Raw genomic sequence first — 22828 nt, forward strand, 5'->3', positions numbered from 1 at the left:
CAAACCCAGGACCTTTCAGTCCACAGGCTGATGCTCTATGCACTGAGCCAAACTGGCTAGGGCACCAATGAATAATTTTTAATGAAGGAGTATGCCTAATCTATAATTATGAGAGAAGAAAAATGCATGCAAGTCATGAACACTTTTGAGATCTCAACTGTGTGCTTTATAAGAAAACACATTTAAATTTGCTGTTATTCTCCTTAGTGTGTTGGCATTATATGATTTTTTAATGATGACATATATTAATTTATAATCAGAAAAGAAACAGAAGGATACTGTCTTTCATCCCATGTCTTTTCCTTTTGTCATCTTGACTGTGCTGATATTAAGCATAACTAGAAAAACATTTTCATAAGATAAGAAAATATGCCTCAGATGAACTGGCATTGGATAGATAAAGATAACGGATTCACCTGTCCATTGAACCAAATGACCAATGGCAAGAATTGCATTTATTTCTATTCTTTTTAGCTTTTTATTAAATTTATTGAAGTGACATAAGTTAATAAAATTATATAGGTTTTAAGTATTCAATTCTAAGATACATCATCTGCGTATCATATTGTGTGTTTACAAATCAAAGTCAAATCTTCATATGTCACCATCTATTTGACCCCCCTTCTTTCCTTTCCTATCCTCTAGCTCCCTTCCTCTCTGGTAACCACCATACTGCTGTCTGTGTCTATGAGGTTTTTGTTGTTGTTGTTGTTGTTTTTAATTTTATTTTATTGTTTAAAGTATTACAGATAGTAGTACATGTGTCTCTTTTTTTTTCTCCCATTGGCCTTCCCCCGGCCTCCCCTACCACCCGGCACTATGAGATTTTGGTTTTTGTCCTGTTTGTTTATCTGTTGCTTTCAGTTTTATATTCCACATATGAGTGAAATCATATGCTTCATAACTTTTCTCTCTGACTTATTTTGCTTAGCATCATCACCATAGGGAGCTGCATATTAGAAAGAAAGAAAAGGGAATCAGAAACTGAGCATGTTGTTTCATCAGGAAGCTACAGCATTGCCCCTCCAAGGGGGTTAACACCCCTCCTCCCCCCCACCCCCCATGTAGGGAGCAGCCGCCCTCCAGCGCTGGATTGTCTGGGGAGCCTGGGAGAAAAGGACATGCACAGTAGAAGTCAAAACGGTGCAGGAGGAAGTGCTTGACCATGTAGGTCTCTCAACCTAACCTGAGAAAGGGATCATTGATCAGGAGTGGACCCATCAGAAGCCTGTGAACGTTTGGGAAGCTGTTTGTTTTGAAAAAGCTCCTGGTCATAACTCCAAGAGAACAAAGCCTTTTTTTGTCTATTTCTAGCTCACCTGGTAACACACTAGCCCTTTCATTCAAGCAGACTCTCTCACATTGGAATACATACAGCCTTGCAGGTCTTGGCCACCTGGAGCCTCCAGTAGACCTCACAGGCTCCAAAGGACTAAGCTTTAATATGAAGCAGAAACTTAGGACGCTGCATTTGTTTTTACCATGATGAAGACAAGGTTGGACTTTTCCCACAGTGGGATGGAAGGAAGGAGAGGGGAAATTGAAAACCCAGTGGCAGCCTTCCCAAATAAACCTTGCCCGACCACAATCTTCCATGCATGAGTCCATGGAATGCTTTTCTTGCGATCCCATGGAAGAGCCTGATTTCCACTGACAATAGCGTGATAGTCTCAAGGTCCATCCATGTTGTTGCAAATGGAAGTATTTCATCTTTTCTTATTACTGAGTAGTATTCCATTATATATATGTACCACATCTTCTTTACCTGATAATCTAACAAAGGACTCTTCAGTTGTTTTCATGTCTTGGCCATTGTGAATAATGTTGTAATGAACTAGCTACTAGGAAATACAATCAAAACTACACTAAGATTTTACCTCACAGCTGTTAGTTCATCAATGCTGGAGATGTAAACTGGTACAGCCACTATAATAAATATTATGGAGGTTCCTCAAAAAGTTAAGGATAAATTTACCATATAAATCAGCAGCCCCTCATCTGAGTATCTACCCCCAAAATTGGAAAACATGTATTTGCAAAGATATATACATATATATATATATATATATATATATATATATATATATTTCTATTGTTATTGGTGGAAGTGGGGTATCCATTTCCCCACTGAGTGCTGGGGGTGGGGTCTTTCTGATATCTCAAGAAAAATAATTTTCAGAGACTCACAAGGTAGGATGAGTGATTTTACCTGTGTGGAAGTATATCTTTGGATTTCCAAACTCCCATTTCCCTTTATACAGTTCTGGAAGGGTACAGCTGGGGATTCAGTAGAACTAAAAGCAAAAGCCAGTGTCTAGAGCAGTGGTTCTCAACCTTGGCTGCGCATTAGAATCACCTGGGAATCTTTTTAAAAATCCTGATTTCTGGGCCTCATCCTCCAGAAAGTGTTTCTTTGTCACTAATGTTGTGGCCCCACCCCATAACAAAGAAACAGAATTTCTGGAGGATGAGGCCCAGAAATCAGGATTTTAAAAAGATTCCCAGGTGATTCTAATGTGCAGCCAAGGTTGAGAACCACTATTCTAGAGTATCCATTCCATGTTGGAACTGGATCCAGTTTAGCATTAAGCTAGTTTCAGTCCACTAGTCCATTGTATGTGGGCAAATGCAAGAGTGTAAGAGTCCCGCAAGTCAGGGGTCAACCAAGAGGAACCAAGAGAGACTAACAGCAAACCAAGAATGCCCACCAAAACCACCAAGAGAGTGAATTTCTTTGTTTAGGGACTTAAGTATCTCAAATACTCCTGTGCTTGCAGTGTCCATGCCTACTCTCCCCAATGGCCTGTTCCCAGGTGTAACTGACAGACAAGTCCCTTCCCTGTTTCTCCCAGATTACTAGGCCTCTGTCTGTTCTCCCCCTGTCCAGTTGCTTCCTCCAGTGATCTGTGGGGAACAGTGCAGTAGCACCCTGCTGGGTGTTCAACAGCAGCTTCCTGGCAGAACTGCACAAATGACATGCCTATAATATTTGACCTTCCCTTTGCGCCTTTCCTATTATTAATAACTAGGATAATTACAATGGTATCATTATGTTCATCGAAGATCACAGCCTTATCAAAGATATTGAAGAGTAAATATGTTTGTTAGTGTGACATTGTCAGTAGTTAATGGAAATTTACTAAATAACTGCTTGGACTGCCCAGGAAGATTCCAAAAAGGGTAACAAAATAGCTAAGTGATTAATAGTTAAATCTACACATATAGGTATTTAAATAGTGGAATTCAGAGCTCTAAATGGTAGTCAGGGATGCAGGATGAAAGCACAAATTGGATGTGATGAGTTACTGTTTGTTTTGAGTTTCTAATTTACAAGTCTGATTAAAGATTATTTGACCTATAATTAAGTTAATGAAATGCCACTATGAACTTTGAGACCATTTGATTAGTGATGTAGAAATGAATGTTCAAGTTTAAACCTTGAGAGAAAAAGAGATGTTGAAAAATAAAGAAGGGTAGCTTTTAAGTGAGTAGTTATGAAGAATCTGAGCTTTCACCCTGCTTGCAAACCAACATGCTAGTATATATAAATGTAGCCTGTGAATCAGAGGCAAAGAGAATTTATTACTCATAGCAACAGACAAAATCATGTTAGGCAGTGTGGGGACAGCCAGACAGTATCTTCACATCCAGGGAGGTGCCTTACAGGAGTAGAAGCCCAAAACAAACAAACAAAAAACCCCTCTCATCTTGGATAGGATTCCTGGTCATGTGCCCATCTTCTTGGAGGCTGAGATGAGCTCCGTTGAATCTTTTCAGAATGAGAGGGAAAAAAAAAAAAAGACTGACAAGGTTGTATCTGACCAAAACGAACACAAAAGTAAAGGAGAGAGGAGTGGTTTAGATATTTACCTAGCCTCAATTTTATTCTCTGTAAATTGCAGTTTACATGTTATTTTAAAATACACTCTATTCTCTGCATGTCTCTATAGTGTAGGCTTCTATGCCTTTAGGATCATGGAAACTCAATCAAAGTTTATCTTCATTTTATGTGAGATATTCAGTGAAGAGACAGTAAGGATCTGTTTGCATCTTCCCGTTGTCTGCTGACTTCAATGGATTGGACCACTCAAGTAGAGATGGTTGTGTATATGCATCTGAAGTTAAGACAGCTGTTAGTAAAGCCCCAGTGACAGCTGCAGGTTTTAAATGAAGGAAGTTTAAAACCAGTTATAAGTGGCACTTCTGCTACTCTGTGCAAACAATCCTTATGGTGAGAAGAGATATTTGACATTCTCAAGAGGGGGCATTTATTTTTCTTTTACGTGAACTTTTATTTCACAAATAATATGAAGAATGAAATGATCAAGTGAAAATTGCTGCCATTTATATTTTAGCTACAAATAAAAAAAAATCATTGAGCTGAGTGGCCATCAACTGAGTCATTATTAAGCCTAAAAAGGGCTCTTTATCATAGGAAGTGCTATTCACAGGATTGGCACTTCCCTATGAATTAATGATGATTACTTATAATTATGATGACTTTGAAATGAAGATAGCCTTTAACCTGGGTTACATTTTTGCAAAAAAAGTGCATTTATTTTGTACACCTACCTTTACAATATTTATCAGGAATTCAAATCATTTTAAGGCAAATATATTTCTCATGCCCGGTTGGAAAATGAAAACTCTTTTGAGTACATGGATATTTTGGAGATAAGAGAATATTCTTCTACTGACACTACAATGACTAACATAAGTATAGTAAGTAAGAAATATGTTCTTGACTGAGGCAAACGATTCATAATCTAACACACAGTCAGTGAACTTTTTCTTTAAAGGACCAGACAGTAGGTATTTCAGGCTTAGTGAGCCATAGAGTCTCTGTTGCAACTACTCTAATCTTCCGTTGTCATGCAAGAACAGCCATAGACGTATGTAAATGAATAAATGTGACTATGGGCCAAATTTGGTGGGCATGAATTTGGACCACAGCCATAGCCAGGGTTTGTCTAATCCTGGTCTAGCGTACTAAACTAACTCTTCTCTCTCTCTCTCCGTCTCTCTCTATATATGTATAATTATATTAAATTATTAATTAAATATATAGTTATATTTAATTAATATACATTGTTAAAATTATATCAAATGTCTTATATTTTAATTACATTGTAAATGTATATTATTTATATTAATTTGATTAATATATTGGCTTATAATATATACTTTAATTTTAGGATATAATGAAATAGGCTACCTAAATTTAGAGTTGCAAGATTGTTTTTGATAAAAAATATTCTGACACTTGTTGAAATAGGAAGGAAGCCTTCATTTAAGATGGTGACAATAGCCCAGCCGGCGTGGCTCAGTGGTTGAGCATCAACCTATGAACCAGGAGGTCACAGTTGGAATCCCAATCAAGGCATATGCCCAGGTTGTGGGCTTGATCCCCAGTGTGGGGTGTGCAGAAGGCTGCTGCTGGTCAATTATTCTCATCATTGATGTTTTGCTCTCTCCCTCTCCCTTATTCTCTGAAATCAATAAAACTGTTACAGTAGAAGGAAGATTATTGCAATAAGGGGCGAGAGACTGAACTCTACTCTGAATACAGCAAACATTCCCGGGGATTCAGAGCCAAGAAGCAGAATGCAGGGAGCAACGACTGGTAAAATATTAAGAAGACAAGCACGTTAAGGGTAGGGGAATACTTACTAAACTGACTTAGCAGATTCTTGCTAAAGGCAGGTGAAGGTCCAGAACTAGTCTAGAAGAGGGATCTGAGGAGCTTGACTCAATTTTAATTAAGGAGGGAGTCTTTGTCAGTAGTGCTAAAGGCATTTTTAAATTAAATTATAACAGTGAACAAAATGAAATATGACTGATAAATACGGTGAAAAGACTTAATCAAAGAAAACTGTTTGTTGGGATCCTTCTTCAAACTGCTGAATGCTGGTTCCCCCAAAATACCAACCAAATCACCTGTCAAACATGATCAAGCACACCTGAGTTTACTGCTCCCTGTGGTGCAGGATATCACAGATGTTTTGGATCTAGTTTGACAGGTATTTTAATAAGCAGTGTTGATCAGGATTGGGTGAAGTTTGTGTTGTAAGAAGTAAGGATTAGTGAATTTAGTGAGGTGGAGGTTTGGGAGAGGCTTTTGAATAGTGAACAGTGATTTGGTCGAGCTGTGCATTGATCTTAGAGAAAGACATATTTACTTTAGTTAATATTAGTGAAGTAGTCCACTTTTCAAATAAATGAGTTTTAAGAAAGTATCTGAAAAAAGCAACAAAAACTCTGAAGTTATTTGCAACCTCATTTCCCTGCCAAGAATTTCCTGAAGTATTAAAATCATATTATTGCAGACAGTTGAATAGTAAGCTCATGTTGATGTAGACAATAAGATGTGTGGATGTGAATAGTTTCAGTTCTGAAAGGAACAATAAGTAGGCCCTTTCTTGACTTTATACAGTCAATAAAAACCCAGAACAAACACATGAAAACTAAATAAAAATAGTAAGAAGTTTTGAAAGGAGTTATATGACTAAATATTAAATGACTGCTATAAGAGTTCAGAAAAGAGAGAGACTGAGTGATAACTTTGGAATTTGGGGGGAATTTAACAATGTTTTGAAAAAGATTAAAGTCTGGACAAGGACTGCACATTTATTAGTGGGTGTCATTAGCAAAACTGGGTGGGAGTGAAGTAGGAGATATCTGGACAACTGTGAACAACAGACAATCTGGACTATTTTATAGGGTATTAGGTGATAGTAACTATGGAAATATATGTTGAAGTCACAAGTGAGTAACCTAAGTGATAGACTTTAATTTTTATAGTTTATTATTAGAGCTCCATATGTTCCTGGAGCATATGAGCGAATACAAAACATTACAGCAAATGTTAAGCTGTGTGATGAGAATTAGCTAGAGGCATAGCGAACAGAAAGGAAGAAATAAGAGAAAGAAAAAGAGAAAGAAAGAAAGAAAGACAGAAAGAAAGACAGAAAAAGAAAGAAAGAAAGAAAGAAAGAAAGAAAGAAAGAAGAAAGAAAAGAAAGAAAGAAAGAAAGAAAGAAAGAAAGAAAGAAAGAAAGAAAGAAAGAAAGAAAGAAAGAAAGAGAGAGAGAGAGGAAGGAAGGATGGAAGGAAGGAAGGAAGGAAGGAAGGAAGGAAGGAAGGAAGGAAGGAAGGAAGGAAGGAAGAAAGGAAACTGCCCTGGCTGGTGTGGCTTAGTGGGTTGGAGCATTGGATACATTTGATTCTTGATCAGGGCACATACCCAGGTTACAGGAGACAACTGATCAATGTTTCTCTCATGCGTTGATGTTTCTCTCGCTCTCTCTCTCTCTCTCTCTCTCTCTCTCTCACTTCTCCTCTCTCTAAAATCAGTAAAACATATCTTCAAATGAGGATTAAAAGATTTAAAAAATAAATTTTAGAAACCCTAAATTTTCCAAGTGAGAGTACAACATATTAATATAGGAGATGAAGAGATAGGGAAGGTGAAATAAAACTTTGAGGGAGGGCATATCCAAAAATATAAGGAGTTTAATTTTAGTCCACTGAGTTTTATGTATCTGCAAGACATTTATGAGATCTAGCATAGAATTGGAAATTTAAAACTGGCATATGGGAGAGGTCAAACTTTAGTTGAAAGTTTAAAAATCAATATGAAAGAAAGGTCTGAATAGAAAGGATCTTTCAGCGAATAGTGGCTGAAAAAAAAATAAAGCTCAGAATTGAGCTTTGAAGGATGTCTTTGTTTAGATAGCGATTGGAGGGGTGGAATACAGAGATTGTTGAAGGAAGAATTCCAGGGCAAAGCAATGGTTCAAAGACAAGAGGACAGGATTTAAAACTCTTCTGTTCATCATTGTCACACACTGTGAAGTCGGGTGAGGCGGGGTTAAGTGTGGGGGGAGTGCACTATGGATTCGGTTATTGCAGGTCAGGGATGAAGTTTGCAATTTCAGGAGAGTGAGAACTGAAGTTGTACTGCAAGGAGATATGGGGAATAATATGTACAGCAGACAGGCAGAATAAGGCAAAAAACCCATATGCAAAAGGTTTATTCGGGCTTATTGTGAAAGGACAAAAGCCTGGTAGAGAGCAAAAGAGCTAAATGAAGGTAATTATCATTGTTATTATTATTATGAAGAAATATGTACCAGTACATGATAAAAATTACAATTAGTTGACAAGGGGTAATGGAAATAAAATATATTTAAGTGCTTGGAGCATATTGATTTGGTTATACAACAGCTTTTTGTTTAGCTAAAGAGAAAGATCACATCTTTCCAGAAGTCTGGAGAAAAGAAGAGTGTGTATGGAGCAAGATTTGGAGGTAGAGGAAAAAAAACAATGAAGTCATTTGTGATGGCCTCAATTTTATCAGGTAAATGTATGGAGCTTGTTTCTCTTTAAAAGGTGAGGCAGCTTTCCCATAGTTGTGAGCCGTGCTTTAAGAGAGACAATTGAAGGGCCAGATATATTTCAATTATGATTAGCTCAAAATTATAGATTTTGATATTTTTAATTAATTATAAAATATTAACTTGCTATTTAACACATCCTTCCTATATTTATTACGGCATTCACTGTGATAAATATTTCATTATTTTGTTTTACTCTTTAAAAAAAATACTCAATGCCCAGCAGGCATGACTCAGTGATTGAGTGTGGACCTATGAACCAGGAGGTCATGGTTTCATTCCCAGTCAGGGCACATGCCAGATTGCAGGCTCAATCCACAGTGGTGGGTGTGCAGGAGAAAGCTGATCAATGCTTCTCTCTCATCATATCTGTCTTTCTTCCTTCTCTCTGAAATCTATAAAAATATATTTTTAAAAAAATAAAATAAGCCCTAGCCGGTTTGGCTCAGTGGACAGAGCATCAGCCTGCGAACTGAAGGGTCCTAAGTTCAATTCTGGTCAAGGGCATGTACTTTGGTTGCGGGCACATCCCCAGTAGGGAGTGTGCAGTAGGCAGCTGATCGATGTTTCTCTCTCATTGATGTTTCTAACTCTCTATCCCTCTCCCTTCCTCTCTGTGAAAAATCAATAAAATATATTTTTAAAAAAATAATAAATAAAAAAAATACTCAGCTTTTGGTCTGAGTATAAATTTAAAAAAATGATGTTATAGAATTTTTACTTTAGATATAACAAAAATAGGTTTTTAAAAAAGATGAAGGTCATATATGGATTAAAATTTCTCAAATAATTATTTTTTTTTCCATTTTTTGAAAACTCTGTGTAGGTAGATGATTGATGATAGATAGACATATAGATGACAGGTTTAATTTTGAAACATTAAAAGAAAATTATGTCAGCTCTATCCAGTATGGCTCAGTTGGTTGAGCATCATCCCAGGCATTAAGAGGTCCCAGGTTTGATCCAAGGTCAGGGTACATGACTGGATAGGGGACTACATAGCAGGTAGGGAGCATGCAGGAGTCAGGCGATTGATGTTTCAGTCTCATCACTGTTTCTGTCCCTCTCTCTCCCTCTCCCTTTCTCTCACTCTAAAATCTATAAAAATATATTTTTTAAAAAGCATATTGTATCAAAATTAAATACATACTTACATTATCAAATGCATCTAATCTAATAAAAGAGAAACATGCAAATCGACCGCACTTCCACTATGCCCAAGCCACGCCCACCAGCCAATCAGAGCCACTATATGCAAATTGACCCAACCAAGATGGCAGCCGGCAGACACGGAGCTGGAGCAAGCAGGAGGGTTGGTTGCCCCGGTGATGGAGGAAGGCAAGCTTCCCGCCTGCCCTGGCCATCTGTAGCATCGGCTCAAGGCAACAAAGTTTCAATTATAGAAGATAAATAAATCCCAGATACCTGCTTCCAGCCAGCCTCCACTGGGAGCTTGGGTGGCTGGGGGCCATGGCCAGCCTGCAAACAGCCATCAGCCCCTCACCGAGGATGGCCACACCCTCATGGGGTGTGGGGGCCTTGGCCAGCCTGCAAACAGCCATCAGTCACTCACCCAGGCTGGCCAGACACCCCAGCAGGATCCCCCTCCCTGAAGGGGGTGTGGCCAGCCTGAAAACGGCCCTCAGCCCCTCACCCAGGCTGGCCAGGCACTCCAGCAGGGACCCCCACCCTGAAGAGGGTGTGGCCAGTCTGAAAACAGCCCTCAGCTCTTCACCCAGGCTGGCCAGGCACCCCAGTGGGACCCCCACCCTGTCCAGGACACCCTTCAGCTGGCCCCCACCCATGCACCAGGCCTCTATCCTATATAATAAAAGGGTAATATGCAAATTAACCCTAACAGCAGAACAACTGGAAATGACTAGTCACTATGACACACACTGACCACAAAGGGGCAAATGCTTAATGCAAGAGCTGCCCCCTGGTGGTCAGTGTGCTCCCACAGGGGGAGCTCTGCTCAACCACAAGCCAGGCTGACAGCTGCCAGTACAGCTGTGGTGGTGGGAGCCTTTCCCGCCTTCTCAGCAGCGCTAAGGATGTCCGACTGCAGCTTAGGCCTGCTCCCCGCTGGCAAGTGGACATTCCCCAAGGGCTCCCGGACTGCCAGAGGGATGTCTGACTGCCAGCTTAGGCCCAATCATCTGGGGAGCGGGCCTAAGCCAGCAGGTGGTCATCCCCTGAGGGGTCCCAGATGCAAGAGGGCACAGGCTTGGCCGAGGGACCCCCCCCCCACCCCAGTGCAAAAATTTTTGTGCACCAGGCTTCTAGTCAACAATTACCAAGAGTTGACTTTTTATTGATATACTAGGAGATAAATGTTGTCAACGGCAATTTCCCAGAAGACCTCCAAAATAACCTATGAAGAAAAACTAAGTTTATTGCATAATGCAATCAGGGAGAACAATAATTTGACTCTTTAGAATGTGCAGAAGAAAGGGGTGGCAGGATTGTGGGAAGATAATGTATATTGCTTGTTAAGACAGTTATTTCAATGAAAGTCTGGATGTAATAGTTTAGGATTGGTGAACACAGAGAGGGAAGCATCTTGAAGTGAATATTAAGTAAACAGTTTAATTATTAAGAAATTTTCTCAGTTTTAGAAACATATGGTGCAGCTAAATTAACTTTCAGAATAGAAAATTGAGTTCGTGTACTGATTTACAGACGCGTGGGCAAGGGTATTCAAGAACTAAAAGTAAAATCAGCTTTGGTTCTTGGTCTTGACAATTGAGGTGAATGCATGGGGGGAAGCAACGCGAAGTGTTTTACCGGCTGCTTTGTGTGGAAGAGGTGTAAATTAAAAGGTTGTGTTTACTTGAAAGACCTTAAACTAGGATATACCATTGTTTTCTTTTTTTTTTAGACAAATAGGGAAAATGGATGGGACAGAAATGACAGCAATGTGGGGAACAGACACCAAAATGCATTCTTGGAGCCAGGGATGGAGAGGCCAGACAGGGATTACATCTTTCATGCTTTTTCATTAAGAAAAAAAACCAAAAAAAACAAAACAAAACAACAAAAAAAAACATGACTGGATTGAATATATATTTAGGATAGTTGACTCATTGACTCTTAACTTTCATTGAGTTGAAAAGGAAGATGGTTTATTTAATCAAGATACTGTATAGACATGCATAATACTGTGTTTTAAAAATATTTTAAGAACACTTACCTTATCTTCCTGTGTTAATGTACTTCACTCCTTGATCTGGTTCACTCATATTTCATTACCTAATATTAAACAAAATATGAGATGACGGTTTTGACATATGGTTCCCTAAAGGGATTGATTAAGTGCAGTAATGGGAGTTTCAAAACTGGGAGACTTCACTAGTGATTATAAATCAAATAGGAAAGTAGGATAAATATGAGACCCAGTAGACCAGATTTTAAAAACCAGAAAAAAATAAGAAGAATTAATTATGGCAGATCTTAGATACTTTTAAAATAATTTAGGCAGAAATCTGAATTAAATATTCAGCTAGAGAGTTACCCTTGAATTTAAAAAACAAATTCTCCTGCTGCTACAACATTGACAGTATTATTCCCAGGAGGGCAGAGCTAGTGGCATTTACACAATCTCAAATCCTGTAGATTTGTTCAAGTCTAAATAATTACCTAACAAACTTTACTTTAAAAAATGTTAAGGTAACATTTTTATCTTCTCAAACAAGCTTCACTCACTTCCAGTTTGGTTCTAAAGGAAATCAAAAGTAATTTTCCTTATTCTGCCTACGATACAAGCTCTCGCCTGCCTGGGGTTTTCTCTTTCTATGAGGCCACGTGTTGCTCTGTCTCTTCTATTGTAGAAGATCCGCCCTTCACACTAAAATTGCTCTCTAAGCTCCTCTTTCTCCCTCAGCCCACACACTTCATCCTTATTTAGAGTTTTGCAGTGTACTTATCTTCTGCAAGAAAAATCGCCCATCAAGTGACTTTGTCCTATATTTATCTCCATGTAGAAGGGGGGAATCCTTTTCCTCTTAATTTATCATAAAACTATTATAATGATGATTTGTTAAGGCATGCACTCTATCTCTTCTTGCTAATCTATAATGTTAATGTTAACGAATATCAAGAAATGATATAGAATTGAGAATATCAAGCAAAATAACAGAGGGGATTGGTTGGGCTTGGACTATTGATTCAAGCATTAATTGAGTCAGCCGACAAGGCCAAGTAACAGAGGTGACTATCGTTGCCTTTAGGCTGTCATCACAATTTTGGGATAGAAAACAAAGGAAAGATAGAAAAGAATATAAATATGTATGATGTGTGTAAACCTGTTAGTTGGTCAACATCATAATAAAAGGAAAACAGGTGAAGTTAATGATAAAAGTAACCCAATTTATTTATAGCTTACAACAAGGGTTCAGAAGGTGATGCGATGCCTTATTTTTATTTATGTTTGCAAGGCCTTATTTTAAAGATCACATAGAACTATCTTGCAGTCTGTGCTGTCTGCCTCCGAAAATAACTTCAAAATATTTCTGTCTGTCTTCCTTCTCTTTTAAATCACCATTTGTTTTCCCCTCTCCCCCAGGCCACAGGTCCAGCATGTCTCTGCCCCTATGTAAATAAGGCCAAAGGAACTACTGCCTCTCTGTGCCATCCTTGACTCTAATAGGCGAGTCAGATTGACCTCTCAGTCTTCTGCACAAAACACAGACAAAAAGGAAAAGCAAGACTTACTTTCAATAATATTGATTGATTCTCATCATGTGATTTGTAGGTGTTAGGATTTATAATATTGAAATAAGTGGAAAACAGGTCAGAAAATCTTGCTTTGCCAAAGTGTCAGACATTTCTATACAATGCTCGTCACCCTGCATGCAGTCCTTGCTTACTGTTACAGAGATGAAGACATTCGGCATCTTAGTGGTTGTAACTTACATAACTTCATTGGTTATGAATAGTGGACTAAATCCTCTTCAATACTGTCTTTCTTCCAAGAAGGGCAGGGGGTTTGGGATATTTAATACCATAGGAAAGGTTAGTGGGTAAACTGGAAAGATATTATTATTATTAAAAAGAATTACTCAAAAACAATTTGCAAGGCCTTATTTTAAAGATCACATAGAACTATCTTGCAGAACTATATATCTATATCTATATATCTATCTATATATCTATATATCTATCTATATATATATATATATATATATATATATATATATATATATATATATTAGCTTGTGAGTATCCTTTCTGACAGTTTTCCCTCAGGTTATACTTTTAGTCTGAGGTATTCCTATGATAATTTAATTTCCTGATGAATGTGGCTCCAAAATATATAAAATCAGCAGCTGTTCAGAAGCAATTACATTATTTTAGATAAAGACACCCTTCCTCTAAGATTGACAAAGTAGATAGAGTGGTATGCTAACAGTTTCAGAAATATCTGTTTGTGTTTTATAATCCTGATGTTTAGTAAATTTTATTAGTGCAGTCTTCAACTGGCCTCTAAAATAAGGTCAGTTTCATTGTACTGACATACTGGGTAAACGTCTAAGTACAGAAACCTTTTTCAAGACTTTTAAATGGGGGAAACACTGGTCAGAATTTAGTACATGAATACAGTACATAATATTGAAAATCTTCCCATACATCATACACATTTGAAGGTAATTAGTAAAGCTTAAAATATCTTCATTTTAGAATGTTATGCACAAAAGGGGCCTTATCATTAAAGATTTTGATCTGTGATCACATGAACCAGATAAAATGCCAGAGACAAAATTTCAACCCAAAGGAAAAAGATTAGAGTAGGAATTGGATGGTGGTAAGACTGTATACACGAAAAAGCGTGCATGAGGTTGGTTCAATATGAGTAGCCCTGGAATTGTGTAGTTATGATGAACTGGCAGCCCTTTCTGCAAGTTTAACTAGATCATTAATCAGTAACAGCCTACATAGAAAACTGGAGGCACTTCTCATTGTTCCTTCTTTCTCATTTCAGAATGGGCTGCCGATTGCCCATATTTTAATTAATTTTTATTTGTTAAATCAGGATTGTGAGTGGCCCTCTCACTAACCTTGTTCTCGTTGCACAATAGGCCATATGCTAGGTGGGCTTCCATATCGCTGAAGAGGATTAATGTGAGCCAACTCTAGAAACCTCAGGTTATTAAAGGCTACCGATGCTCATTCTACTGTGTCTGTTAATGATGCACATTTTCTCCTCCACAGTTATTATGTTACCTAGTCAATGTGATTGTCTATTGTTAATATCTTTGTTGTTGCAGATACAGATGTGGTGTATAAAAGCGAGAATGGACATGTCATTAAACTGAATATAGAAACAAATGCCACCACATTATTATTGGAAAACACAACTTTTGTAAGTAATGAATACTTAATTACTATATGCGTTTCATTATTGTTTAGAATGTTCTCTAGGTATACATATTTTTTTCTTTTTTTAAGGTCTGTCACTTGCAAAGCACTTAGGGGAAAAGTTAGGGCTGGAATATCATTAGAATCAGTTTATCGAGTGATAGAAAAATACCCATGTGACCTTCTGCTTCATTTTCTTCCCACTTATCCACTGTAGTAAATAATATTTCCAGGAATATTACTTACAATGAATATTTCTTTTATAATTTTTATGTAAAATTAGTCATACTAATGCAAGATTTTTTTTTTATGTCTAGTCCAACAAGTTATCATTAGCTTTTTCTCCCTCTACTTTTCCTTCTTTTTGAATTCTTTCCAATTCTGTATTGGTTTCCCAACTCAAGCAGAAGGCAGCCTTTCTAAAACTGGTCTTCTGTAGGAGTTGATGTGTTTTACTTTTAGCATTTAGTATTCTACCAGTATCATTTTCCAACTCCAGGATCATTGTTTAGATTAACAGTGTTCAAATAAATGAATGTATGTATTGTACTCTTAGAAAGAAGTATAAACTTTGCCTTTCTCTTAAACTCAGTCATCTTAAGGTTAGATTTAACTATGACTACCTGTAGAGTAAGTGATAATAAATTAACTGTTGCAAATGTTCAAAATCTAGCCATCAAATACCACTTAAAAGTTACTTGCTCACTGTTTTATATAACTAAAGGTTTAATATATTGCTTATTATATAAGCTCACGAGTTAGAAAAATATCATGTAAGGACTCAGAAGACCTAACCAAATTAAAGCAATGAGTGAACCATGAGCTCCTTTTTTTTTTTTTTATTCCTACATATCCATTTGGAATTAACTATTAGTCTTCATGTGTATTGTAGGATGGCCAGATGGAAGAGATAAACTAGAACATTCTGGTGTTTTTATATATTAAGAGAAAATGGTCTTTGCAAATCATGAAGTGACTATATGGATACATATCTATTTACCTTAAACCAGCCATGGTTTAGCAATTGGGTTATTACTAACAGAGAATAATGATTTTTTTATTTTTAAACTAATAAGGTAATTCATAGATATTAGAGGAACACATAAGTTGGATGCAATTCTTTATAGCACTTGTGGAATGCTGAGTATGTATAAGGCATTTGCTCATTTTTTAAGAATATGATTTTCCATATGGGAGATGATAAGAACCCTCATGAAAAACTTCAATAAACAGTATCAGCAGGATCCAATATTTATTTTTTTTAATTTTATTTTATTGCTTAAAGTATTACAAAGAGTAGTACATATGTCTCCTTTTCCCCCCCATTGACATTCCCCTGGCCTTCCCCACCCCCCAGTATCTTGCATCCATTGGTTATGCTTACATGCATGCATACAAGTCCTTCGGTTGATCTCTTACCCACCCCCCACCCCCCTCCAGTATTTCTTAATTACATAGACCTCAGGGATAGTAGAGAGGAGGATAAAGGAATCATTGAAAGTTGCTGAAATCAATGGAAAAAAATGCCCGCAATAGGAGATTGAATAGGAGGCAGAAAGAAGTAATTGGTAATGATGAGAGGGTATAGTAATTATTTGCTGATTAAAGTCAGTCTGAATTGATTTTCCATAAAATTAGTTTGGAGAAAAAAAATTAAAAGCATTTTTAATTTTATGCCCCTTATTATAAAATATTGTCTTTGGGGGTTAGTAGAGGCTGCCAATGGCCATGCGCGTGCTAGTTAGTTATAGTCACTCAGCAGGTCACCGAATATTATGACTGTTCTTTTTTTTTTAATATATGTTTTTTATTGATTTCAGAGAGGAATAGAGAGGGAGAGAGAGATAAAAACATAAATAATGAGAGAGAATCATTGATCGGCTGCCTCCTGCAAGCCCAACGCTGGGGATCAAACCTGAAACCTGAGCATATGCCCTGACCAAGAATAGAACTGTAACCTCCTGTTTAATAGGTTGACACTCAACCACTGAGCCATGCTAGCCAGGCGTGACTGTTCTTCAGTGATCATTCCCCTTGTACAGTCTAATGAGATCTTCCTTCTGGTCTCACATTATGTATTATTTTTCATCATTTACTTCTTTCTGTCTTAGCATTTATGATACATCAGAAAAGAAACAAGAACAAAACTTTTGGTTATTTTATTATCTCAGTTTTATTATTGGGACTTAACACCACCCCTACTTCATATCATTGTACTTTTCTTCATATGCTGATTTAGGCCATTTTATCTTTGTGCCTGTATGTTGTCTTTTTAAATCCTTTTAAGGTATTTTTTTTTTTTTACTCTCCTCTATGCAGTTTATGACTCTTAATTACCACAAAGTCATATTAAGCAAATAATCTTATTCACTGATCTTCTAAGATTCATAGATTCCCTAGAAACATTGATCTCACAACACAGATAACTAAGCAATTTTTAAGTCCTAGAGGTGTCAGAATTCAATGGAAGGGTAGGCAGATAAGTGTGTGGCATACTAGTGTCCTGGTGCATGGATTCATGCACATTGAAAGGAAATTAATTAGAAGAAATATTTTAATATTTCTATTCACCCTTTCTCTGTAATAGAAGTGTAAACCAAATTCATGATCAGGATTCTACTGAGTCTCCTACCTACCTATTCCAGGACTTCTGTGAGGATCAAATGAGATGATGCATGTGAAAACACTTCACAAACATTTGGTTAAACTGTAAAATGTTTGCACCTGAGCAATTCAGGTTCCTGGGCTGAAGAAACACCAAGGAGGCTGGTCACTAGGGAGAGGAAGCTGGGCGTTGCTATCTGACACCATTCCTGGTGCCCACAGCAACCGTTTCCAGGCTGGGCTGGGCTGGGCTGTGGGCCACATTTTGCACCATGGGGTCTTGGCAGCATTGGCTGCGATTTGGTGGGGTGTTGCTCCAGGGTGGTAGTGGGGCCTGTGTCCCACTTGGGGGAAGCCGAGTGTTGCTTTGTTAACACCAGTTCCCTGGTGCTATTTATTTTTAAATGGCCAGTGCGCATCTTGGCAGCTCCTGCATTGAGTGTATGCCCCCTGGTGGTCAGTGCGCATCATAGTGACTGGTGAGAGGAAGGATGAACACTTAGCCTTTTATATAAATAGATATTTGCAGCCAGTTAACCCAAAACTGAAAACAAAAATACAAATTACCATGATTCCTGATGATTTCAGAGGAATTCATTTGATCATTTCCTCCCAATTCCAAGATAGCATTATTAAATACAGTTGTGTTTGTAAACCTTACATTAGGCTAATGTCTGGATTTATGTTCTGTCTAAGGCTTTTCTTTTGGAACAAAATGTATTAGCAGAGCTTAAGAATTTTATTCAGATTGCAGGTTATTCATTGAGCAATTATCAATATTTTAATTATAATCATATTTAATTGGATCAGATTACTCTACAACGCTTTATAATAGAAGTGTGCCAAGTCAACTGAAACAATAAACACATTATTCAAAAAAATTTGATAACAGATTGGCCTGTTATTAAGACATATTTTGCTAAGATGTGATTGCCGATTTATTTTAAAAATTAAGATAACACCACATTGTCAGTTCCCTGCTTAAACATATTTTAAATACAAATAGTAGCTACTTTTAACTATGTAGTCATGGTTAGCAGACCATAACAATAATGGCCATGGTTGGCAAAAATAAAACAAAACTAAATCATTTTCCTGAAATAATTGTCTTAAGGCATTCTTTGAGATGGACCATAGGTGGGATTTCTGATAAAGGAGGAAATTAAAGAGTACATAACTTTTTGAAGGGGGACTATATTTAAAAAGCAACATAGCCCCCAAATTGCTCTTAATCTTTTCTAAGTGTTTGGAAATGTTATGTCTTACAGACAGAACTATTTCAAACAAAAGCTCACTCATAATGACATAATGAGGAACATGTTTCACAAGTATTAGCTGGCCTCTTTCTGCTGTCAATAAATTGAATATCACTTGTTGTCTTGACAGAAAAGGCCAGGAGCCATAAATACTTATATCAAATCACTTTTTGAAATTAAAATGGAATTGGAAACATGGTCCCAAGCCATGTGCTTAAACATTGTAAAGGTTACAAAAAATATATTTCATGCACTAATAAGAGATAACTAGTTGAGAATTTTATATCTCTTTGATTCTGAAAATCCATAATCTTTTAAAAACATGCTATATAAATAACCTAAAACAGAGGGAGGAAATTTATATATGGTAACCAAAGAATTCCAAGGAAAATTTTAGTCATAAACTTTTTTGTCCAACTATCTATTTATAATTCATTACATGATAATAGGTTTGACTAGAACCAGCAGGTATTTATTGCCTTACCATACATACAGACAGAATTAATTGGCTTGTATGCCATTGTAGTATTTTAATTTATTTATTTTTGTTCTGCCATTGGCATATGGGGGTTGGAGGATAGATCCAACTCTATGTGCAATCATGAAATTAAGAAACTTATATTCTGATTCATGTTTGAGGAAATAGGTGCACTATAAAAAATTACAGCAGCACGAGAAAAGAATTGCTGGATAAAGGCAACTAAAATTTCACCTTTTAAATTTTGAAATCAAGATTATCACAAACTTCTGGCTGGCCAAGTGGCCTCACATGCTGGCTAGAGTAATGAAAAAAAAAAATGTGTTTTTTAAAAGATCTGGACTCAGTGGTATATGTCAGTAACCCAGGAGTGATTGCCCTCAGTAGTGAAATGGATATTAACTAACCAGTGAAGTCACAGGAACTGTACACTTACCCATGCTGCTGTGTACATGACAGTATAGTTTCTTACTCCAGACCACTGTTCTCAGTGTGGATACTCTTACCCCTAGGAGACATTTGGCAACTTAGAGACATTCTTGATTATTATGGGTAGAAAGAAGAGATGAGGGAATCTGGTGAGTAGAGATCAGGGATTCCATGAAGCATTCTACAACACTCAAGACAGCTCCTCACAGCAAAGAATTATCTAGCTGAAAATGTCAGTAGTGCCAAGTTTGAGAAATCCTGCTAGACTGAGATACAAGACAAACCATTTGATAGTTAGAAGGTAGTTTTTTCAAGGTGGGATGAAAGCAACGGCTCTGCAATGAGGAATTGATAGGGAGGATCTTAAAGTGTGATGTACAGCTCCTTTATCTCAAGACAGTTATTTGTTTGTTTGTTTGTTTGTTTGTTTTATGGACAACTCTTCAAAGAAAACCAGCATGTATGAGTAGAATCATTTGGTCTTGAATTCCATCCCTTTGGATAGTGCAGGGTACAGGCCAAAAGTGTGACCCCCATTTTCTTACAATTTTGGGGGGATACTTCTTACTGAGATTTTTTGTTCAGATAAGTTAGTATCACTTTTATGACTACTGACAACTTTTCTGACCAGGAAGCAAGTTTTCATCTGTAACTTAGAGGATAAAAACTGAAGACCATTAGGGACTCCAGCCATTAGATTAGATATATCTCTGCCCTTCCCAATAGCAGTCACCACTCCTTGTTGTTAGATTCATTTATATTTATTTTATTTTTTATTATTCATCTTGAAACTATCACAAAAATTTTAGTTACGTTATTCATTTTGAAAATTATTTTATTTATTTACTTATATAATTTCTAATGTTTAGTCATAAAGAAGGATCTAACTTTATACCATTTATGTACATTCAGGTAAATAGAAATTAAGTAACATGCATTTTAGCAAAGATTGGAATATTTCTTTTATATTCATTTATTTAGGAAGAAAAACATTAGATCTACCATGAATATTTAGCTTGTTTAAATTTTTCTATAAGTAGATGGATACGAAAATTAATTCCAGCATAATTTTTAAAGCAATGGTCATTAAAACAGGAAAATTGGGGTGAAAAGCTCTGATTCTCACCCTAGAAGTCAACTTAGGTAAAAATTTAATTTGAAGTGCGAGAAGAGATACTCCTGTCTCCATAGCTTTGAATGTGTGGCATAATTACTCTATAATTCCATATAATTATTCATGCATTTCCCCTTAAATTAGAAAGGTTTTCAAAGAGACCATACCGTATTATGTTTTATCCTAAATTACAACTGTGAATAATCTAGGAAAAGAGATGCTACTAACGAATTCATTCACTGGGAAAAAGTACTTAGATGGTATAATAATTTTTTCCTCAACAGTATATATTGTTGCTACTAAAACCACATCATCAGCTATATAAATCATTATGCAGATTCTTGAATAAGTTATCCTTGAGAGAAACCAAAATTACCTAAGTAATATATCTAAAGGTCTCCTTTGAATAGGAATAAAACACTGATATAAATATTTCTTATTATTAGATTAGACATAATATTCTTCACTATTTCAAAAGAGCTTGTTTCAATCTGTTCTGATTTATCCTCTTAAATATGGACAATAAAATTATTACAATTCCAGTATTTCTTTTTTAAAGGTTCTTATGTAGCCTCCTTAGAGGTGTAAATTGCTTCAGTCCATATCAGATAGGATGATGGATGCTAAGAGGCAGCCAGATATGCATTTAAGTACAATTGTTTTGGAATTCAGCATCTTGAGAAGTCAGTGCTTTGGGTTCTATCCAGGACCTGTAGGTTCATTATTGACTAATTTAAGATAAGTTATATTTCCTTGAGCATTTGATGAATATTTCTGCTCTTTTTTTTTTCTGAAAAAATACATTTACATTTGGCTGTCTCCTAGTCATGGAAAGGCAGTTAGAAATTTAAAGATAAAAACAAAAAACACCAATTATTCTATTAATTTATGGTGACATTTAAGCAAAAAAGACATTAACAAGAGCACTTTGAAGGTTTTGAAGTTGATGACATAGAGATATGTTCTTGCCTCTCCCTTTTTTGGAGTTTAGAGTACCTTGGTCTGTGCAGCGTTATTCACGGGCAGCCGTGCATCAGCAAAACTTCTGTGAACTGTCTATACTATACAAAACAGATTTTTTTTTCAAGTTACAATAGAAATAGTTTAGTATTTTGGTTTGCTCATGGAACATGCATGAGCATTTAAAGAAGTTTAATTTTCAGCAAATCTTTAATGGAAATGACAGCACATTATAGAGCTGAAAATGACTGCATGTCTCCCATTTCAGTTTAAACATAAAGAAACTGAGACCCAGAGAAATCCAGTGGCTTAATGCATCTAGGGCAATCCTGAGAATAGAGTATAAATTTCTTCACTACTGGTCTTGTATTGCTTCTCATATCCCAAGCTGAGTATTCCATTCAAACTCCCCTGCAAAGAAATATAAAATAAACTAAAATTATTTAGTTTTTTGTATAAAGATTTGTATATTTCTTACTTAAACATTTTACAAACTTTACTTGAATTAAACATATATATGTATGTGTGTTTATACATGTGTATACATATATTTAGTATGTATGTATGTATATATAAATATTTTCAGTTCTTGTGGGAATTCTGCCTGTGTGAACAAAGAAAAACAACCTAGGCTGCATCACACACACACACACACACACACACACACACACACACACACACTCTTATATCACTGTTATACATCATTCTGCTTTTCCCTCCTTCTTTCCCATGATAGATTTGTGTGAATTAATCTTTTTTACACTTCATATTCTTCCTTCTTTAAAATCTTGCATTGCTTTTTCTCCCTTGCCATTTTCATAATTTTTTCTACATTATTATCAACATGACCCATATGTCTTGTTAATTTGTTTGTTCATTTGTTTGCCAATATTGTCAGACCCTGCTATATGTCAGATAATATTCCAGGTTCTGGGGATCCATGGTGAACAAGGCAGGCTTGATAAGCCAAATATAACAAATATCAAGCAAAACTACAAAAAAATGAAGCTGAAAAAATAAAAATAAAAAGTAACAAGGTGAGGACTAGCGAATGATTAGGTGCTTAGGAAAGGCCCACTGTGGAGGCAACATTTCAAGGTCAGGTTGGAGAGTTTTGTAAGCTGAAAGAAAAATAATTACAAAGAACTTTGGGTGGGAACTGCATCGATCTATTCCAACAGAAAATATATAAGTAATAGAAGATGTGGAGGATGATAAAAGATAAGCCCAGTGG

General features: G+C 36.5%; 1 protein-coding gene across 3 annotated transcripts in view; it reads left to right on the top strand.

Annotated features, from left to right (window-relative positions):
- The window catches only part of DPP10 (dipeptidyl peptidase like 10), a 1372039-nt gene that overhangs the window by 1009358 nt on the left and 339853 nt on the right, over positions 1-22828 (top strand). For all 3 annotated transcript variants that reach the window (XM_081095341.1, XM_081095339.1, XM_081095340.1), the window contains exon 4: positions 14663-14757. In XM_081095341.1, coding sequence (XP_080951467.1) covers positions 14663-14757 — 95 coding nt within the window. The remainder of the gene's footprint in view (positions 1-14662; positions 14758-22828) is intronic.

Source organism: Myotis nattereri, assembly GCF_964212035.1.
Source record: "Myotis nattereri genome assembly, chromosome: 7".
Lineage (NCBI taxonomy): Eukaryota > Metazoa > Chordata > Mammalia > Chiroptera > Vespertilionidae > Myotis > Myotis nattereri.